Genomic DNA, 20,981 nt, shown 5'->3' with positions numbered 1-20,981 from the left:
TGTTTTACAATATTTTTGCCTTTATTTTATTTATTTTTGCAAATCTTTATATCTGAATTCTTGATTATAATGCATTGTGTTGATAATGATTTACCGTAGCGTTTAGTTGAGATTTTGGTTCCTAGACACTGTCATGCTGCTTGGATGACCGTTTGAATGAAATGAACCGATTAAAAGTGATTGACTCATTAGATAAATTCATATAGACATATGGTTAGATGGATTTGTTAACTACCTAAGGCAGGTATTAATTTTATGGGGTTGGGATTGGGATTAGGAATCAATTTTAGGGAGAATTTTAGTAAAGGACTAGGGATGTGACTTATTTTCAAATCACACCTAATAAAATTTGAAACTACACTGTAGGATCCAAACACTAAATTGAAATTATTTTTAAAACGAATTGCCAAAAAGCCCTTCATTTATTTAAAAAGAACAAAGAAAAACTACTAGTCACTGTTGCCAGAGCACCACTGATGGTGACCGAAGCTTCACTGGCGATGGCAACCACTAGATCTCCGCTTCTAGAGCTTCAATTGCTAGTTGGACTATTGCTAGTGATAGCTAGATAATTAAATTCTCCAAAGGTGGATAAGAGTGGATTTAGAACTCATGTCCCTTTGACTCACCAAAAAAGTATGGACCACAAAACCATTGAATCCATTCAATTATATAATGCATAAAATTATTTATATAATAAATTTTATTTTGAAATCAATTAATTATTATGTTACTTGTTAATTGTGTAACTTTATTTGTTAATATATTAACAAAATTTGTTAATTACTTAACTTTTCTTGTTAAAGCCATGACTCTTGCAACAGAATTACATTGCTTATTAATCGCGTAACTTTATTTGTTAACACCTTGACAATACTTGTTAATTACTTAACTTTTTTTGTTAAATCAGTGACTCCCACAATATAATTACATTACTTGTTAATAGTGTAACTGTACTTGTTAATACGTTAACAAGACTTGTTAATTACTTAAGTTTCCTTATTAAATTCATGATTCCCACAATTGAATTACATTACTTGTTAATTGCTTAACTTTATTTGTCAATTTCTCAGCAGGACATAACTTTACATTTTTAAAAGGTTGGATGTGCAAAAATGTAATGCATTTTTAGTATTTGAAGGTGTAATCATTATTTTTTTTTCAAAAGCATTCATAATGAATAAATCACTTTATATTTCTTTTAAAGTGAAATTATATATTAGATAGGGGTAAATATAAAAAGGTTATGTTAGTTTAAAGATAAGTAGTTACTTTATTAGGGGTAAATATTAAATAGAAGAAGCATCTTATAAATTGAGACAAAAGGAGCATTTCAATATGGCCAACTAGAGGACTTATTGGAGCCTATACTAATTCAAATCGAGCTAAACAGTATTATAGATGGTAGCAAAGTTCTTCTACTAAGTATTTAATTCAATTGCATTCCTAGAACTTAAAATCAAAGATTTCTAGTTAAGCTACTATAATTTCTTACTAGTTGAATCAAGTGCTTATTGATCAAGATGCACATTTATCAATTGATTAATTGAAAACAATAAATAATAAACAAGAGTAAGAGATTGAAAGGAAAAATCATAGAAATTTAGGAGAATGACAATTAGGTCCTAAAATATTAAATAAATGATAGTTAAATTCTTGATAAATATTTTTGAAAAATAAATAAAAAAATATCAATTTAAATAATTATAAATTCAAGAGTTTTAATTGTAAATAAGTATATAAGTATTAAATGTAACTTTTAAATTATAACAAATTTCCGTTTGAATTGATATTTATAATTTATTTTTAGAAAATTTTGTTAGAGATTTAACTATTATTAATGTAATGTTTGGATTTAACTATCAGTCTCCCTATAAATTTAACCTAATTTAGATTTGGTTTTTGATAATAAAAAATATTTTATACTATAGTAGTCACAACAATTATAATCCATGGATTTCACTCACCTAAGGGTTGTCAAGAATCTCACCTAAAACTCAACTAATTATTGTGAATATTTTGCTCCATCTTCAGAGCAGCTCTATAGAAGATAAAATGCTTCACATGAATATTGTTTAAAATAATTTTAAAAAACTTGCATTAAAAAAATTGAGCATATATTTTTTTTCCATATATGAAAGGGATTATAATTATTAAACACAATTTATTTTGTAATTTTTAAACATGGTTATTGACTAAAAATCCTTTAAATACATATATTCAAATAAAATTATGAATTGGTTAATATATTTTATTTTATTATTACAATCCGCTAGAAACCACCATAGGTGGGTAGTGCAAAGTCAGAAAATTTTATCAAGGGGTTGAGATGACAAAACATATATAACTAACATAACATAAATAATTCAATGTATATATTTATATTTAATTACATATATATAATTAAAATAAATATATGCTTTTGTTTTTAAGTTTTGCTCATCAATTTTTCATGACATAAGAATAATTAATTACCATGTATATGATAAATTTTTTAGTTGTTTCCTTCTCAATATAAACTATCATTAAATTGACAAAAATTTCACCTTTTTCATTAGCATTGAATGATTTGAATGCATTCTTGAGATCTAAAATTCTCTTCAATTTTTTAAAAAACTTTATTACTTACTTACTGAATTAAATATTTAATTCTTTTAATTGATAAATATAATAAATAAATATATTAACACAATAATAATATTCAATTGTCACAAATTCTTTATGTCAAGGAGATCTAAGTATATTATAGTAAAAATCATTCATATTATAAATTTCAAGAGCTTGGTTATTATAGCAAAAAAAGTGATTTTTCTATAGGAACATATCTTAATCATAATCTCTTAACTTTTGGACAAGTAATTTTTTGATAGCCATCAAACACATATCATTCAATATATTTGGAATTTGTTGTAGTACTTGATAAAGTTTGTTAATAATAATTCTCATAATTTCTTTCATCAAATATAAAATAAAAGCAAAATCAAATGACATCAATACTTTAAGAGCACTTGTAGTATTATCTTGTTAAAACAAAGAAAGTCTTATGAGAATTATATATTCAATCTACTAAAGTAATTGGACTATACATGCATGTGTAAAATATTACTATAGAATTGAAATAAGAATTATATTTAGTGTCTCAATGTTTCTACAATATGCCAACTTAGGGGGCTAAAAATATAAAACCCCTAAATTTTAATAAGAAAAACATTTAAAAGTTAGAAGGGCGATTACCCCTACTGGTCCCTTGTCTCAACCCCTATTGAGGTAGGGGGCGACTCTATAAAAATTAGGCCAACTATTAAGAATACTTTCAATATGATGAATATTCCAAGTGAATTGCTTGGAGAGAATAACTTTTCAAAATAAATTTTTTGAACCCCAAATTTGAATAAAGAATATCTAATGTGCCTTTTCTAATGCCCTTTTTAATGTCTCAATTTCTCATTTTTGTTTCTTTTTTCTTTAGATCTTTGATTTCTATATAAAATAAAAGATATTTTCAATGTCTTGAAGTCTCAAAATAGTGAAGTTTTATATTTTTTATGAAAAAGTGTGTAATTGTAATTTTTTATTTAAAAAACCATAAAAATTACAAAACTTCACCATTTTGATACTTCAAAATATCAAAATGTTTCTTAGTTTATATAGACGCCAATGATCCAATGAAAAAAGAAAAATGAAATTAGGAAGATTAGAATATTATAAAAAATATTAGAGAAAGGTACATTAGAGGTCCATAGTCCTCCTAAATCCCACATCTCCTTCAAGCCAAGTAAAATTGCCCACAATTCAGCCTCTAAGTTGTGAACTCCAAATCTAATACTTTTGTCATACTTGCAAGTAAGAGGGACTCTTTTATCTAATTGGCTAAAATTTTTAGGGTGGACCTTCCATTTGGGCTTGTTCTCATAATATTAATACTTTTTATTGAGAGACCAGTGTCATGGAGAGAGTTACCCACTGAAGGTTTTGACCGACAAGATTAAGAGTGCGTTTGGAAGTTTAGAATTGAATAAAAAGGAAAAGTCATTAATAGAGTGGAATGAAATGGAGCAAAGTAGAGTGAAATAGAAAAAAAAAATTCCATTGTTTAGGAGTTTTATGATGTGAAGGAATGGTTTTGCATTACCATTGTTTGGAAGTTACTATAAAATGAATGGAATGAAACAGTTTAAATTTTTTTTCTTCCAATATTACCTATATGACTAAATTTAAATAAAATAATAATGCATATTAAATAATTATAATATTTATGCAACAAAATAATGATGATGATGATGATGATAATAATAATAATAATAATAATAATAATTAATGGTTAAACAAGATACTCAAAAATTAAGAATAAAAAGAGAAAGTAAGTCACAGAGCTATTTAAGCAAACATTTTTTTTTTTGCACAAGAGGAAAATATAACAGAATCGTAGTGTTGAAAGACGAGAGAGAGAGAGAGAAGAGATGGCAAGAGTGAGAGAGATACGATGGAAGGTAGAGTTATGTACTATGCCTAAATGCTCGGTCATCCCAGCCCTGCTTGAAGCATTCGGGCACATGGGGCCAGGCATCAGCAAGTTTTTTTTTAAAATTTTTTGTGAATAATATTTATCTAATGGCATTGATTTTTATTGAAAGTTATCATAAATTATATTATTTTTATAATCTTTTAGACATTTTTTATCATTATAATTTTTTAAATTTCTTTCAAAATTCAAAATTTATTTTTAACTTATTATTGTGTAAAAATAATTGGCATTCGTTTGAACTTTTAAAAAATTACTTTTAATTCTAATATTAGTTTTATGAAGAAGATATTTTAAATAATAATAATAATAATAATAATAATTTTTTAAGAAAAACTTTTTTATATATTTTTCAAAAAATACTTGTAAAAATATTTTCGGGTCAACCATGCCATTCTGATGCCCAACTATACATTGAGCTGGGAACCAAGTAGGGGTGATACTTAGCTCAGCCTAGCCCATGAGCAACCTTAGCAGGAGGCAAGAGAGATGGCTGGATAATGAAAATAATGGATAATATTTTATTTTTATTAAGATAGGAGGTTGGGGATAATTTTATAGATGAAATAGTTATATTATGCACTCCATCCTTGACCCCCCCAATTTGCAAGGACAAAATATTGAGCTATGAATAGTAAAAAAGAGCTTTAGAAGCCCTCCCTTGCCATTCCATCCTTCTTTAAAAAAAAAAAAATCTCACAAACAATGATTTAGGCCTTTTAGCCATCTCACTCCATTCTATTTTCTTCTAAAAAAATCTCCCAAACATAAGCTAAGTGGGTCTACCAAAAACATTGACTCTTGAAATGGGGTGTCAATGTTACAAGTATAAATATGAGAGATTTTTCTGTCCAACATTCTTTATTTTTTTTAAGATGAGTTCTCCTTTTAAATTTGTTCTCGTAACAACTTTCATGAATGAATCCAAAAATAAAGAATTATGAGTGATTTCTTATTCTCCCCCACAACCTCCCTTGGCTAAAGAAGTGAAGAATATTTTAATATAGTAAATCAAAAGTTCGAATACTTTTTGTTTCTAAGAAGGGTGCTTATATTTAGTATCTAATACCATCTCTCATAAAGATCACTTTCACTAAAAAAATACCTATGGGTACCCACGAAAAAAAAAAAAAAATCTACAAATCAATGTACATACACTATCATGCGGAGAGACCTACCACGAAAGATTCACGTAGGCATGCCATTTTATCTTTGTGATTCTTCAATATTTTCCAGGATCGATCGACATTACCTGCAAGTACATGAATTATATAAACTTTTCTTGAATTATTATAAAGCTACACAACCATAATTTTGAGAAAGATCTGTGCATATTTTTAAAACAGAGAAAAAGTCTTTGATTTTACGGTTTACATATATTTAAGAAAAAAAATTTATACTCCCTCTGTTTAAAAATATAAGACATTTTTTGAGGAGTTAAATGTTAAAAAATGTAATACATTTTTAGTTTTTTGAAGTGTAATTATTGCTTTTTTTAAAGCGCTCCTATTGTAGTAATTTTATATTCATTATAAGGTGTTTAATAGGGGTGAATATGAAAAGATAGAGTTAGTTTGAAAATAGGTAACTACTTTATTGGGGGTGAGATTCGGTTAAAAATACCTTATATTTTTGAACGGAGGGATTATAAGTTTTGTAATTATAGAAGAATTTTATATCTTTCCTAAATGATATTTATATTTTTTTTCTAAAACTTACAAATTTCATGAAATTAATCTCCTCAATTTTTAAAAATGATTAAAAATTTAGGATGTCCGAATCTAAATTTTTTTAGGTATGTATGGAAATGTATAAAGAATGCATTATATTCTTCTTTGAAAATGTATGAAGTAACCCTTTTTAACATTTATTTTTCCAAACATTTCTTGTCTGGAAATGCAAAAAGGATACGTTAAAACTTAAAAGTTACATTTGTCCAAAAAAAAAAAAAGTTACACAGGACATTCAGAATCCAATCTCTAAACTTTTCAAATTATGTGTCATTTTTATATTTTAAAATATCAGTGAAATCTTCTAAAACATAAAAATAGTGATACATTTCAGTTTTATTTTCAATATTTTAATAAAAGATAAATTTTTCATTTTATAAGTATTTATAATTTTTTTAAAATATAATGATCATTTATAAAAACAAAAAATAAATTATATAAATCTTAATTGAATTTTATTAAATTACAGTAGTTTTTTTTTGTGTGACTACACTATTTTTCTTAACATTCAAAACTTACAAAAACATCGGTTGTCAACCTAAAATAAATTAAATAAATGCTATCTGAATTATTTTAACTCTATATAGATTTTCCTTTTCATTTTCAACAGAGATTGTGCATATTTCCAAAATGTAATTTCGTGTTTGTCTCGAGAAAAAAATTTATATAAATTTTAGCAGGAGAGAATCTAGCATAATTTTAAAAAAAGTACACAGAAAGTTTGCATTAATGTTAAAATAAAAGAATCATTTGTATAATTTCAACAAACCAAGCCTTATAATTTACTTCTATTTCTCAAAACAGAAATCAAAGTTATTATTAATTAGTTAGTTAAATTTTAGGAAACTTTATTTACTACTCCTATCTTTTACCAAAAAAAAAAAAAGTATTGCTAAATTTTTTAAGAAAGCCACGCTACAAAAACATAAAACATAAAACATAAAACAAAAACAAAAACAAAACTTACTTCAAATTAAAACGCAGACTTCCCTAAACTCTAAATTTCCTAAAATCTAATTCCTAATTTCCTAAAACATATTTTCAAGACTGATTATATATATATATATATATATATATATACGTTTCTGCTTCCTCCATTAACACACATTTCTAAAAGTTCGTTGATTAATTCTATCAAAGTATCAAATCCTTTCTATATAGTGTTTTCCTTGTGATTCTGTTATTCTGAGAATGGAATCGAAGGCTGGGGTTAGGGTCTCGAGTTCTACCTTCTTCTTGTTCTGCTTCTACTCTATGATCTTGTTGTTCGGATTTATCAGTTCTCTGTGCTTGAAAAGCGATGCTGCTGCTGTTTCTGCTGCACCATTCAGCTGCAAGAATGGGACGATTGCAGAGTGCAATGAAGACGATGAGATGATGATGATGGAATCGGAGATCAGCCAGAGGTTGATGGCGGAGAAGACGAAGTACATATCTACGGGAGCTCTCAGGAGAAACAGACCAGCCTGTAAAGGCGGAGGCAGAGGCAAATCTGGAGAATGTCTTCCTCCTCCTTCAAATCCTTATACCAGAGGCTGTTCTAAGGAACATCGTTGCAGATCTGACTCTTGAGTCGTCCCAGAAATTGGCCATGTGCTGCAATTTGATCCAATTCTGATCGTTGTTCTTTCAATTTGATTGTTTTTTAATGTCTTGAAATTTCTGTCATGTCTTTTTATTTGAAATATATAGCCGTTAATCTTATGTTAGAATATTTTTATTGAAATATATTTTTATTAATTTAAATGCTTGTTGGATTTTTAATTTACAGGAATTAGACATCATGAAATTTTGGTGTCCTAGTATGCTACTGTACGTCAAAGTTATTTATAGATGATATTTAAATATGAATAAATAAAAATATTTTAGAAAATCTTAAATTTTGTTTTATATTGCCCCAGGGGCTAGGTCTAGGTGGAACACAGTATACGAAACATCATCCCATATATATATAACTATTTTATCTAATTTTTATTCTATTTGATATTTAATTGAATTAAGTATAAAAAAATGGAATGATTTATATATGTTTCATATTTATTCGTCTAGTAAGAATTTCACAACCATTTATATAATGATTCTCTTTAGGAGCAATTATTGATGGAAATGGTAAGTAATACATGTGTGAGAGAGCATACAAATAACCTTTTATATTCAACACTTAGATGCCTCTTATGTCAAGTTTTACATTATATATACAAAATCCAATCTTTAGTTTTGTTAAAATATAAGTATCTTATTTATATTTTTAAAATATACGTTAATCCTCATAAAATATAAAATTGTGCTATATCTCAGTTAAGCTTTCAACTTTTTAAACGAAAGATGCATTTTTAAAATTTATAACATTTAAAAATTTATATCTTTTCTACAAACAAAAATTAAATCATATAAACATTAATTGAATTTCATTCCATCACGCTAGTTTTTTTTTTTGTGAGACGACACTTTTTTTTTTTAACTTTCAAAACTCATACAAACATCTCGCCAATCTAGAATAATGTTTGCAGCATTTCTACATGGTTATGAAAGAATATAAGTAATATATTATTTTTCTCGAAAAAAAATACACATGTGTATAAATTTTAGTATGAGAGAATTCAGTATAATTGAAGTAAATTTCAAACGCAGTAGTTTGTATTAATGTTAAAAAAATAATTTCTATAATTTAAACATGCCAAACCTATACAATACACTTTTATTTCTAAAAAAATAAATTTATAATTAAATAATTAATTAATAAATTATAGGAAACTTTATTTACTGCTCCTAAAATCCTAACTCTTCCAAAAAGTATCATTAAAATTTTAAGAAACCTAATTGCAAAAAAAAAAAAACTCTTTATAAATAAAATGAACTTGCTTAAAATTAAAAGGAAAACTTTCCAGAGCTCTAATTTCCTAAAATCTAATACATATTCTCTTCATTTAAAAATATAAGACATTTTTAGTATTTTAAATATAATTAATGTGCTTTTTTAAGGTGTCCATAATAAATAAATTATTTTATATTTATTTTAAAGTAAAATAATTTATTAATATAAAAAGATGGTATTAATTTAAAAATAGTTAATTATTTTATTGAAAATATGATTGATTAAAAATACTTTATTTTTTAACAAAGAAAATTAATTTTCTAAAACATAATTTCAAGATTGATTAGAGAGGTTTTGGAGGTTTTGTGTTTGGACTGGTTCGGACAAAAAAGAAGATAATGCTTTAAAAGTTTGTGATTCTGGGACGATGTCGAATAAATCTCCTTTGAGAAATCCTCATCTGCTTTGGAGCATAAGAATGAAAAAAATTCAAACAAGGTTATAGCACCTACTGTCTCGCTATACTTTCCGTCAATTTTAAGTTCATGAAAAGTTTGCCTGAGAAACGGTCTTCTTACATTGAGCCAAATTGTTTCAATCTGCTTTGCTTTTGATGTGTGCTAACCTAAATCAAAGAAGAATCTTCAGATAAGGCCTTCAATCAACACGGTCTTGCATTTCAATGTTACCGAAGAAAAGTAGTTCAACGAAATCTTCTGAAGCATCATTTTTCATTTCATGCTTGTAAACTATTTTGCTTTTGTTTCATTTAATCTTTTTCAGTATTTAGAACTCTTCACTCCCTCAGTCCCTTTAGGATTGTTGCAAACTTAGATACAGTAGACTAAGGGAGCATTTGTTTTTCGTACATTTAACATTTAAAATGAACTTTTAAATTTTTAAAATGTTAAAAGTTGTTTGAATAATTTTGTCGGAAGTACAATAACTTTTAAAAAGTAGATTGAAATGGGTTTGAAATATAAATTTTGAAACTTCATTTTTTGGTGAATTTCAAAAAATCCATTTCAAATGTTAAATGAGTTGGGAGCAATTATGAAGAGAATAATTGGATACCTAAATTTTTGAATGACCATGATACCCTTCGGGTCCACATAAGTTTAGACACTAATGATGAAAATATGATTAACACTAGTGATGATAATGACAAACATATATTTTCATCATTAATTTCAAGTATAATTTCAAGTGCAGCTTTTGATAGAGATAAATATAGTTTGAAATTTTATTAAAAATCAGATTATATATTATAAATTAAATCATTAATTATGTAACTATTCAATATTAATTAATGTTGAACTATTCATTATATAATTTTTTTAATATTAAATTATGTATTTTTTATTCTTATTATTTAAGATCATAAATTTTTTGTTATTTTAATTTTTTAACTTTTTAAATATTTTTAATATATTATATTTATATACTAAAAAATTAAAAATTAAAATAAATTAATGTTCTTTTTGACCATTGCATATTTAAAATTATATTTTAAAAATATAAATTTTTATTAATTTAAATAATTTTAATTTATTAAATTAACTTTTAAAAAATATATTTAAATATTTTTTTTATAATAATTGATTTTTATTAAATTAATTTTTATTAAATAAATTTTGATTAAATTAATTTTTGATAGATTGAAAAGCAAACACACACTAATTTTATTTTATTAATAGTTTTTTTTGTCAAAAAAATAAAATGAAGATTGGTTAGAGAGAGAGAGAGACGGCAACAACAGTGATCCCTTCACCTACTACTACAAGAGCTAGTGCTCCCTCCATTAACAGGCCTTTCTAAAAGTCCGCTGGACCTATCAAATCGTCTCTATATAGTGCTTTCCCTGTGACTCTGAGGACAATTACACAATTCAGAGAGAGAAAGAGAGAGAAAATGGAATCGAAGGCTAGGATTAGGGTTTCGAGTTCTAACTCCTCCTTCTTCTGCTTCTACTTTCTGATCTTGTTCGTCGGATTCATGTCTTGTTTGTGTTTGAAAAGCGATGCTGCTGCTGCTGCATCATCATTCAGTTGCAAGAATCGGACTATTGCAGAGTGCAATGAAGAGGACGAGATGACGATGATGGAATCGGAGATCAGCCGGAGGTTAATGGTGGAGCAAAGGAAGTATATATCTCCGGGAGCTCTCCGGAGAGACAAACCGGTCTGTAACGGCGGAGGTGGCGAGGCTTACAGCAAATCTGGAGGTTGTCTTCCTCCTCCTTCAAATCCTCATACCAGAGGCTGTTCGAAGTATTACCGTTGCAGATCTGACTCTTGAGATCTCACAGAAACTGGTTTATGTCTTAATTTGATCCGATTCTGATCCTTTTTTTTTTTTTGGCTTTTAAAAGTTGACTTATTTAGTCTTTTTAATTTCATTGAGGTTGGAGAAGGTACGCGTCTTTTTCAATTTTATTTCCAGCATATAGGCGTTAATCTTTTTTTTTTTTTTTGAGCAAAGTATATAGGCGTTAATAGGCGTTAATCTAACGTCAGATTTTTATTATTGAATTTTTTATTAATTTAAATGCATATTGGATTTTTTTTTTATTTGTAAGAATTAGACATAGTGATATTTGGTTTCCTAAAACTATCCTGGTCTTTGTCGGAGTTATTTATTGAAGCCTTGAAAAGTAAATCTAAATATGCATAAATAAAAAATAGTAGATACAATGCATACCAAAAAAAAAAAAAAATTCCTCATCTTCGTCTGAATTATTCATTGAAGCCTTGAAAAGTAAATCTAAATATGCATAAATAAAAAATAGTAGATACAAGGCATACCAAAAAAAAAAAAAAAAGTAGATACAAATTCTCCAAATTTTATTTTATATCTAATATTAATATTAAAGTATACTTTTAGTTTGTCTAACTTTAATTTGATAAGTTTTTATGTTGCTCTTTTAATTTTATAAAATATTTTATCAGTTCTTTAATCCTGTTAATTTTAAATAATTATTTTTATACTAATTATAATTATTTAAAAATTTTTAGCTAATATGTTAACTTTGGAAAATATTTTATTGATGAAACTAATGGTCTCATAGTAAAAAGACTAAAAATATTTTTATAAAATTAAAAGATTAAAATAGAATTTGATATAAAGTTAAAAAAATAATTTTATTAAAAAATATAAAGCATTCTTCATCGAATCTTATTTCAATAAAATAATTATTTATTTTAAAATTAACGTTATTTTTTCATATATACTACTATTCAATAGGATGTTTTATTTTAAAATAAATATAAAATAATTTATTTGTTTAGGATAATTATGAAAAAAAAGGTAATAATTATATCTTAAAATTTTAAAATATTTTATATTTTTAAATATTTAACCTTTTAAAAAATACTTAATATTTTTAAATAAAAGAAGTATGCTTTAATATTTAATGTGTTGCCCTCAGTGTTGAGGAGGGGAGGGATGTGCACAAATAAAAATATATTTATAAAAAACTTAAATTTATTTTTCTTTTTCTTTTTGTGTGACAGAGATGAAATGAAGACTAAGGATTAAGGATAAATAATAATAAAAGTAAACTAAAAATGTAACATGATTTATGTTTTATGAAAGTATTTGTATGTTTTAAAATATAAAAGTTAAAAAATAAAGAAAAATATAATCATTGGTCCCTATAGTTTTTATCAAATTTTTTTTTAGTTCCTATAATTTTTTCTAGTGTTTTTGGTTCTTGTAGAGATCGAAACCATTAAAAACATTAAAATTATAGAGATTTAAGTAACAAACGTCATCCAATCTTATTAAAATTATAGAGTCTAAAATATTAGGAAAAAAAAGTATAGAGAGTAAAAACAAAATCCGATAAAATTGTAGGAAAGATATTTGTGTTTTCCCAAAAATAAATTTAATATTTGAAGCAATATTTTGAAAGTCATATTGGATTACGAAGTAGAAAGGCTAGCAGTTTACTATTCTCTTGGTTTAACTGACTAAACTGATAGTAACAAGTGATACAATAGTTAAATAAAAATAATATTGCACACATTTATAACAATATAAATATGAAATTGTTAAAAATATGCATAAAAGAATTATCACATGCAAGGTGAATTTTTTTAAAAAAATATACTGATTAAAGATTTAGAATTTTGATTTTGGTTCAGCTCACGTAACATTGTCATTTAGTTTTGAAATTGGGATTTATATTTTTTTTTTTTGAAAATAAAGAATCAGATCAATACAATCAACTAACTCAACATAGTTTGACACAATTCTTGATTATTTACTGGGCTCAACCCTCTGAATGGTCTCTTTTTTTTGAAGAAAAACTGAACTGTTGTGCTATCTAGCCGATCTGATCCAATTCTTAAAATACAATTTGAAAAGATATTCACATTTAGTGCTTAACAGTGCCTCGAACAGAATTGGCTATAACAACAAAATCATTGAGTTAAAAAAGAACCAACTGAAACTTGTGAAGAAGCATCCTTGAAGAATGTGCTATTATGGTTATATATTGTTGAAAAATTAAATTAAAATAAAAATACGATTCATCTGTTTTATTTTATAAGATAGTTTTAGAGATAATGTGGTATCCCAAAATATAAAATGTTTCAAGAAAAAAAATAAGGTTTCATTAATTATGAATATTCAAATATTACCCCTTATTATTTCATTTTTTTTATCAAACATTGTTTCATTCTTTAAATAAAATTTCTTACTCTCTTTATCAATGAAGTATATTTTTGAAATTTTTAAAAAATTAAAATTATAAAATGCATTTAATGAATTTTATTAGTATGTATAATTTTATTAAAAAAGCCTTATTAATTAGGACAAAGGGTGTAAATAGTGTAAATGAACCCAAGAGGAGGGTAAATTGAGCTAAATAAAATTTTTGACAAATAATACTAAAAAGTGCACGAGTATTTATCCTAATTCAACTCCAACCACCCGACCTTATGTTTTGTCCTCAAGCTTTACTTGAGATTTTCTCCAATAAATCTACCAAAATTAATCCAGGCTCTTGGTTGCCTCAGTGCAATTCTAGAAAACAAGTCTAAATCACTCCTTCACAACATTAATGATTAACCCCACTTAAACTCCTCAAGCTTAAGTCATCTATTCTCAAATATGAAAAATAGGAATAAATAGAGTAAGTGCACAAAATCAACTACAATAGTAAAAAATTTCTCAAAGAGCTAATATACAATCAATAAAGTGAGCAATTAAGTCACAAAAAGTTAATAAACAATGAATAAGTAGTTCAAGCAATAATTCTTCTACGTTTGTTTTTATAAATGAGTTTATTTATAATTGAAGTTGATGAAAAATCTATTCGGCTCATTAATTTTGCCATTAGCGTGTCGTGCTTTTTTCCTCTAAGTTTATCCCAAAATATGGGTGTTGATCAATGCTTTACGGTAGAGTTTTTTGCTCACAACAAAAAAGATAATAAACAAATAAATGCATTTAATACTATGACAAAAGATAGGTAAGGAAAATACTGATAGACAAAATACAATAAGATTAGAAAAGAGTTGAAACAAGATAAAAACTTACCCAAGGTGTGTTTGAAATGATTTATCACTAATAGAGGCTTAGATAATGCTTAGTTATGGATATGAAGGATTAAAACAAAGAAACGAGGCTTATGAAATCATACTCAAAAACCAGAGCCTTGTAACAAGGTAATAGCACCAATAGTGAAGGCTTTGTACTTGAAGGGTCATCATAAAACTTGTTAAAATTCAAAGGGATCAATACGGGTAGTGAGCTTTGAACACCGATGGTGGAAGGTGAATGCCGATAGTAATGACACAATATGGGTAGCAGTTAAGAAGGTTGGAACTTTAAACAATAAATGAAATCACTTGTCAATACAAGTAGTGACATTATCAATAGTAACTCGTTAATACTGGTAGTGTTATGCAAATTAAAAACAAGTCACGCTGAGTTGAATATCGATAGACTAATACCTCTAGAGATGTATGATCTAAAAGAAGCTTAATACTGGCAGTGGAGCCTTACTAGTTAAAATAACATAACACAAAAAGAATTAAACTTTAATAAGAGTATGAGTATTGTTAAGAACACTACCCATAAAGGCAAGACAAATTCAAAGGCTTAGAAACAAATATACTCACATGAGTACCGATAATAACAACATAATACTAGCAACGATACTCAGAAAAATTTGAAATAAGAAACTTAAGCAATATAGCACATTTATACATTATCTTCCTTTTCTATAATTATTTATATACCTATTAAACAAAATATTTTCTAATTTATTATAATCAAAACTATAGTTGAAAAGAAAAAAATAAAATAAAATGCCATAACCAAATGCAACAATTTTTTATTTCAATATCTTCATAACAACTCTAGAGAGAGAGAGAAGAGTGCAATATAAGTGGAAGGGAATAACCTCAAAATAAGGAGTATTATTTCAATGTATTATAATTTAGGATGGATAGAATAATTTTAAAGGAATTATTGTTATATGGGCAAAAGAATGTGAGTCGATTGGAATCTAAAAAAAAAATTAAAAGCTTATAGTCATAATTGATTCAACATTCATCTTCTAGATCGATACTGGTCGTTTATTTTCCTGTTCTAAATAAAAAAATTATTTGACTTGAGTTCTAAAAACTCATTAAGGTTATGTTTATATTACCCATCGTACAGATTCTTAAAGTGACATCCCATTTTCAAATCTCCAATGATATTTGGGTAATTATAATAAAGAGTTTTTCAAATGGAGATGTAATAAGTCGGAGTATTAATTATGGAAAACAAATGTGTGCCAAATTTTTCATCTGGCCATGCTACACTTTGTTTTCAATATTAATATATATTGAACCATTTATTATATATTTTTTCAATAAATCCAATTTTATATATTTTTTTTATTCTTATTATTCAACACATTAATTTTTTTTAAAATTTTTATCACATCTTTAATCATTTCTAATGAACTAAATTTGTATAAAAAGATAAAAATAATCATAAATCAATATCTTTTTTTTGTAATTATACATTCAAAAATACATTTTGTTATACATAATCCAAACAACTTTAAATTAACCAAACTAATTTTTGAAACAAATACATGCAAATATTAATTTCATCATCATAATTAACTTTTATTAAATTAATTTTTGCCAAAATAAATTATTGACAAACTGACTTTTGTTTAACAAAAAACCAAATACGCACTTTATCAAGTTAAAGCTAGTGGTCTTTTACATTTTAGCACTTACAATTGCGGAACAAATCATTCATCTTTCAACTTGTTTCATGTATTGTTAAAAAAAAAATGTTAGCTTTGTCATGGTGGGCTAAACTTTAGTTTTTTAATTAAGGATCATTTTTGTAATATCCTCCTCCTACTTCCCATAAATAAAACTAATTCTCAAGTAACATAATATCAAGTTTCAAATGGTTACAAGAATAGGGATCCCAAGTTTGCAAAGCTAAAACCATTTTTAAAGTATTACAATTAGACAAATCAGAGTTAACAAATATGCAGAAACATAGAATCATTACACATATGAGTACATTTGCTTAAAAATTTGAAATCAAGAAAATTCTAAAAAATTTTAGGCTGTGCACCGCAGCATGTTCACCTCTATGATATGCACCGCGAGTCATGGTACCATGAGCCGTGACACAATTGCACGAATTTTGACAATAAATTTTGCTATTAATTTGACAGCTTTTAGGGTAACTTCCAATGTGTTTCATTTCTCTATCCGATGTCCGATTGATGCGAACTAGATGTCTATAGAAAACTCTTTTCAAGCATTAGCTAATGGCTTTGGTTTTGTAATCAAATTACTACTCAATCAAAATTTAGATACTCTTTTCAAAACTTATATTTTTTCAACAATTTTTACAAAACCAGGCGTCCAATTCAATTTCCAAATGCTAATAGTCACTGATACCAATTTGACTACATGCACATCATCAAGACTAACTCGTGCAATGCACCATATCACACTGAATACTCATAAATCGTATTTTTACTACTCAACCCCTTAATCTAAAAGGAAAAAGAAAAAAATATAAGGGAGAGTTTAACACAATTTTCATCAAGTAATCCATAATCATTTCAAAATATGCTATAATCCTACTTACATTAATATTTTAACCCTATCACCTATAACATGTATTATAAACTCACTCTCTAGGACCTAAAATACACTTTCAACTCCACAATTCTCATCATGCAAGTAAGAATCAAGATGATCTATCCCTAGTTGGCAATTAAAATTGTCAAATACACATAATGACCTAAAAATAAGGAGGCAAACAAATTAGGATCACAGTCTTAAATCTCTAGAAGCTTTCCTCTATCCAAACTTCTTGAGCTATTCTCTATAATATTGAAGATAGTAAAGTGAGTACAACCATTTAATAACCAAGGTCCAACTAACCCATACTAATGCATGTCAATTAGTTTAAATGCAAGTGACAAATAATATCAATACTTTAAACCATGTAAAACATTTGAGAATCTATATTCACACTTCCAAGCATAATAGTACATACTTGAGAAATAAAACTTTTCAACAATCTTCACATCTCAGAAAGTTTATCGCACAATACAATCACACATAATTGGAAGTAATTATGACTCAATTCATGAATATTCTCATTAGGGCCACAAGACAAACAATCATGTCCCCTTACTCACTATATGTATAATCACACCTCCCTTATATTCTCCTTATTCCTCTGACATGAAACCGTGAACTATAACACAATGGGATAGTCTATAATCTATGACTTCCCTAGTCTAAATACTTGTGGGGGGATTACTCGACTAAGACACACCCAACTCACTTATAGAATACGGTTTCCCCCATTTTTTACACTATGAAGTGTCATACATCCTAAACTAACTTCCTCGTTGAACTAATGAATAGCTAGCTAGGTTCGAGTCCTTCGTTGAACCAGTGGGACAGTCATTCATTGAACAAGTGGGACAAAAAGAATAAAATCAATCTAGGCAAGCCATTATTTGGATGGGAGTCCTACCACATGAATTTAATTCTCTACTTCTTTTCCTAAGTGAACTTCCTCCTCTCAAGATCATGCAATACATTATATATATATATATATATGCACTATTACGAGCAAGATTATACTCATCATTGTACTCAATCACTATTAAGGCAATCATATAATACACATTCAACCAATTTATTGAATTCCACTTATCTACTTTCATTAAACTCCACCACTTTACAAATCATTAAACTCCTTCAATACATTTTCATAAAACTTCAAGCCAAACGAGTCATTGAACTCTAAATTTTGAAATTATTGTACCTCACCCATTCACAATCATCGAACTCTACTATTTTAAACACCATTAAACTTCTTTTAAACAAAAATTCATGTTACTTCTCTAATCACAAAGTCATTAAACTCTCAATAAACATAATATGAAAATCCATCGATATTATTCTCAAGGAATTTCACATCACAAGGTATAAAACTCAGAAAATCAATCTAGTGAATTTTCTAACAAATCATGTCACACTTGCATTTCATTTTAATTTACACTTTTCAATGATCAATCATAAATCAATAAACTAAATAACACACAAAAGCATAAGATAAAATTCCCCCAGTTACCTCAAACTTTTGAGAGATTACAGGTTTCACCCCTTAAATATTCACTCCCAAAGCTTCCTAGAAGCTAGAATGATGCCAAAGATAATCACACTATAAGCATTTACCATGCAAATAATCAATATCCATATTTAAGCTAATTTCACTCATACTTCAACATTTCTTAATACTTAAGATTCATTATAGGATTTCTTAGCTTTCTTTAACCTTTATTAATATCATTGAGCCCTTTAATGGTTATTCATGGAACAACATTGTTCCTAGCTGCTACATTTATGGAAATTTCAAACATTAATGTCCTCCATCTACCAATCATCATATAATTATAAATACCAATTTTACGTAGCTCAATCTACTTCTATTAATTCTATTTAAGTTAATGGGTTCAGACACATAGCCTTTATGGGTTGAAAATTACTATTATCAATCAAACCCTAACTTCTACCATTAAGAAAACGAAAGAAGAGAGAATGATTTAAGTGTAAAAAGCTTACTCTTGGTGTTAATGAGCTCCAAATTACTACTACAAGTTGGTTTCTTCAAGCCTTAACACTGATTTTTTGCCTTTCTCGATTTTCTTTGTTTTTCCTTCATTTTCTGCTTCATTTCGCAACTTATTCCACCAGAAATGTGACCATGCGTCACAATGCATGGCACAGAAAGCCTCTCCTAAGCGTGTTGCCATACAAGTGCCACGGCGGCTCATCTACAAGTCGCAACACGTGGCTAAGAATCTCCCTCTTTAGAATTTATTCTTCTTTCAATTTTCGGGTGACTCGATTCTCCTTCGGACCCATATTTAGAGCTGAAATTGAAACTGAACACACCTATTAGGTCTCTCTGGCATCACACCTCACTAACACACTTAATTACTCTAATCGAGTTTGTTTAATCTAGTTTAAAATTGAGGATGTTACAATTTTTATCCTCAAACATTTCACATAAGACTTATGGGGGTGTATTGAACTCAATTTTAAGTCTTTTTTGCCTTTGGACTCTTAAATTTCAATGCTTCGTTATCCTGCTATTCATGCATCACTTATCGACTATTATTTGCTAAGCTAGAGTTGGCATGCTTGTTGACTTATTTAGATCACGTGAATTTATTAGGATCACTTTTGCCTTCGAAGTATTCACTCAAGAATACTTGATGTCCTAAACTCGTTTTTTGAGGTCGTTTCCTCCCCTTAAAAGTTAAAAACCCAACCAAACATGTCCTAAAATGAGTCTGCTTGGATGTCATGTTGCTATAAAAAAAATGAAAATGAAAATCAACATAACACATCCATCAAAGCAAAAATGGTCAAAAAGCAATGCAATGAACAAGATTCTCAAATCCCACGTGAAAAGTTCAAAAAACAAAAATAACTCTTAACCCTTATTTTTAAACAAAGGACCTATCAGCATATTGTGCTAATATACTCCCTCCTATCCTATTTTAAGCACATTTAAGAATCTCATCAAAATTAAGGAGAGCTAATTATATCATTAATGCCATCTAAAAATGAGATAAATTCTTAATTTTAACCATATCTAAATAAAAATATTTAAATTTACATTATATCATATGTCATATTTAATATTTTAAATAGCATAATATTAAAAAATAATTAATATCCATTTAAATGATTTATAATAAGAACTACTTTTTTTTTTTCAAGTGACTTCGTTAGTATTTTGAACTTGGCTCAGACTTTGCATGAATTAATTAGTCTCCTTGAAATTTAATAATCATTCTCCCTATTTTTAAGACAACATCTTTCTAGTACCAACATTTGAACTCATAAGACAAAGGTTATACAAGGGACTCGCAATAGATACCACCTTTGCTAGTAAGACAGGAACTTCCAAATATGGATCTTCTTCCTTTCTTTATTTTTTAAATTATTTTTTAGGTTAAAGGTCACTTTTGCTCCTAAACTTTTCCCTTCAAACCTATAAGTACCCTAAACTCATTGAATTATTAATATCCCTAAACGTTATGCAATGCCTCGTCACCCCACTATTAACGCGTCATAATCTAGAATGAGTCCTACCATTTTTTTTATATTTTTTGTAATAAAATATTGGGCAACAGATGTTATGGCATGTTATTGGCGGGATGATGAGGCAATGCATCTCAAACACTTAGGGACAAAACTAACCAAATGTCATATTTAAAGTGCTTGCAAACCATTAGAGAAAAATTCAAAGGTATAAGTAAACCTTAATCCTTATTTTTTTTTTAATAACATTAGATCTACATCTTTAAAGTATTAGTCGCTTCTCCTTTTATCATAAAATCCCA

The 20,981-nt window shown here is 27.2% G+C and overlaps 2 protein-coding genes across 2 annotated transcripts; both read left to right on the top strand.

Annotated features, from left to right (window-relative positions):
• The first annotated feature begins 7,320 nt into the window (after positions 1-7,320).
• On the top strand, positions 7,321-8,029 carry LOC129320640 (protein RALF-like 32). The gene has a single exon (XM_054966179.1). The coding sequence runs from the start codon at positions 7,444-7,446 to the stop codon at positions 7,822-7,824; it is 381 nt and encodes a 126-aa protein (XP_054822154.1). The 5' UTR covers positions 7,321-7,443; the 3' UTR covers positions 7,825-8,029.
• Positions 8,030-10,877: 2,848 nt separating this feature from the next.
• LOC129319309 (protein RALF-like 32) lies at positions 10,878-11,710 on the top strand. The gene has a single exon (XM_054964331.1). The coding sequence runs from the start codon at positions 10,979-10,981 to the stop codon at positions 11,363-11,365; it is 387 nt and encodes a 128-aa protein (XP_054820306.1). The 5' UTR covers positions 10,878-10,978; the 3' UTR covers positions 11,366-11,710.
• Positions 11,711-20,981: the final 9,271 nt, after the last annotated feature.

Source organism: Prosopis cineraria, unplaced genomic scaffold, assembly GCF_029017545.1.
Source record: "Prosopis cineraria cultivar Desert tree isolate PC_DT_omini unplaced genomic scaffold, ASM2901754v1 PC9, whole genome shotgun sequence".
NCBI classification, from domain to species: domain Eukaryota; kingdom Viridiplantae; phylum Streptophyta; class Magnoliopsida; order Fabales; family Fabaceae; genus Prosopis; species Prosopis cineraria.
Note: the sequence above shows the minus strand (reverse complement) of the source record. Positions and strands in the feature narration are given on the sequence as shown.

Excerpts from the sequence above, each read along its gene's own strand:
- LOC129319309 (XM_054964331.1), top strand. The coding sequence starts at position 10,979 with ATGGAATCGAAGGCTAGGATTAGGGTTTCGAGTTCTAACTCCTCCTTC.
- LOC129320640 (XM_054966179.1), top strand. The coding sequence starts at position 7,444 with ATGGAATCGAAGGCTGGGGTTAGGGTCTCGAGTTCTACCTTCTTCTTG.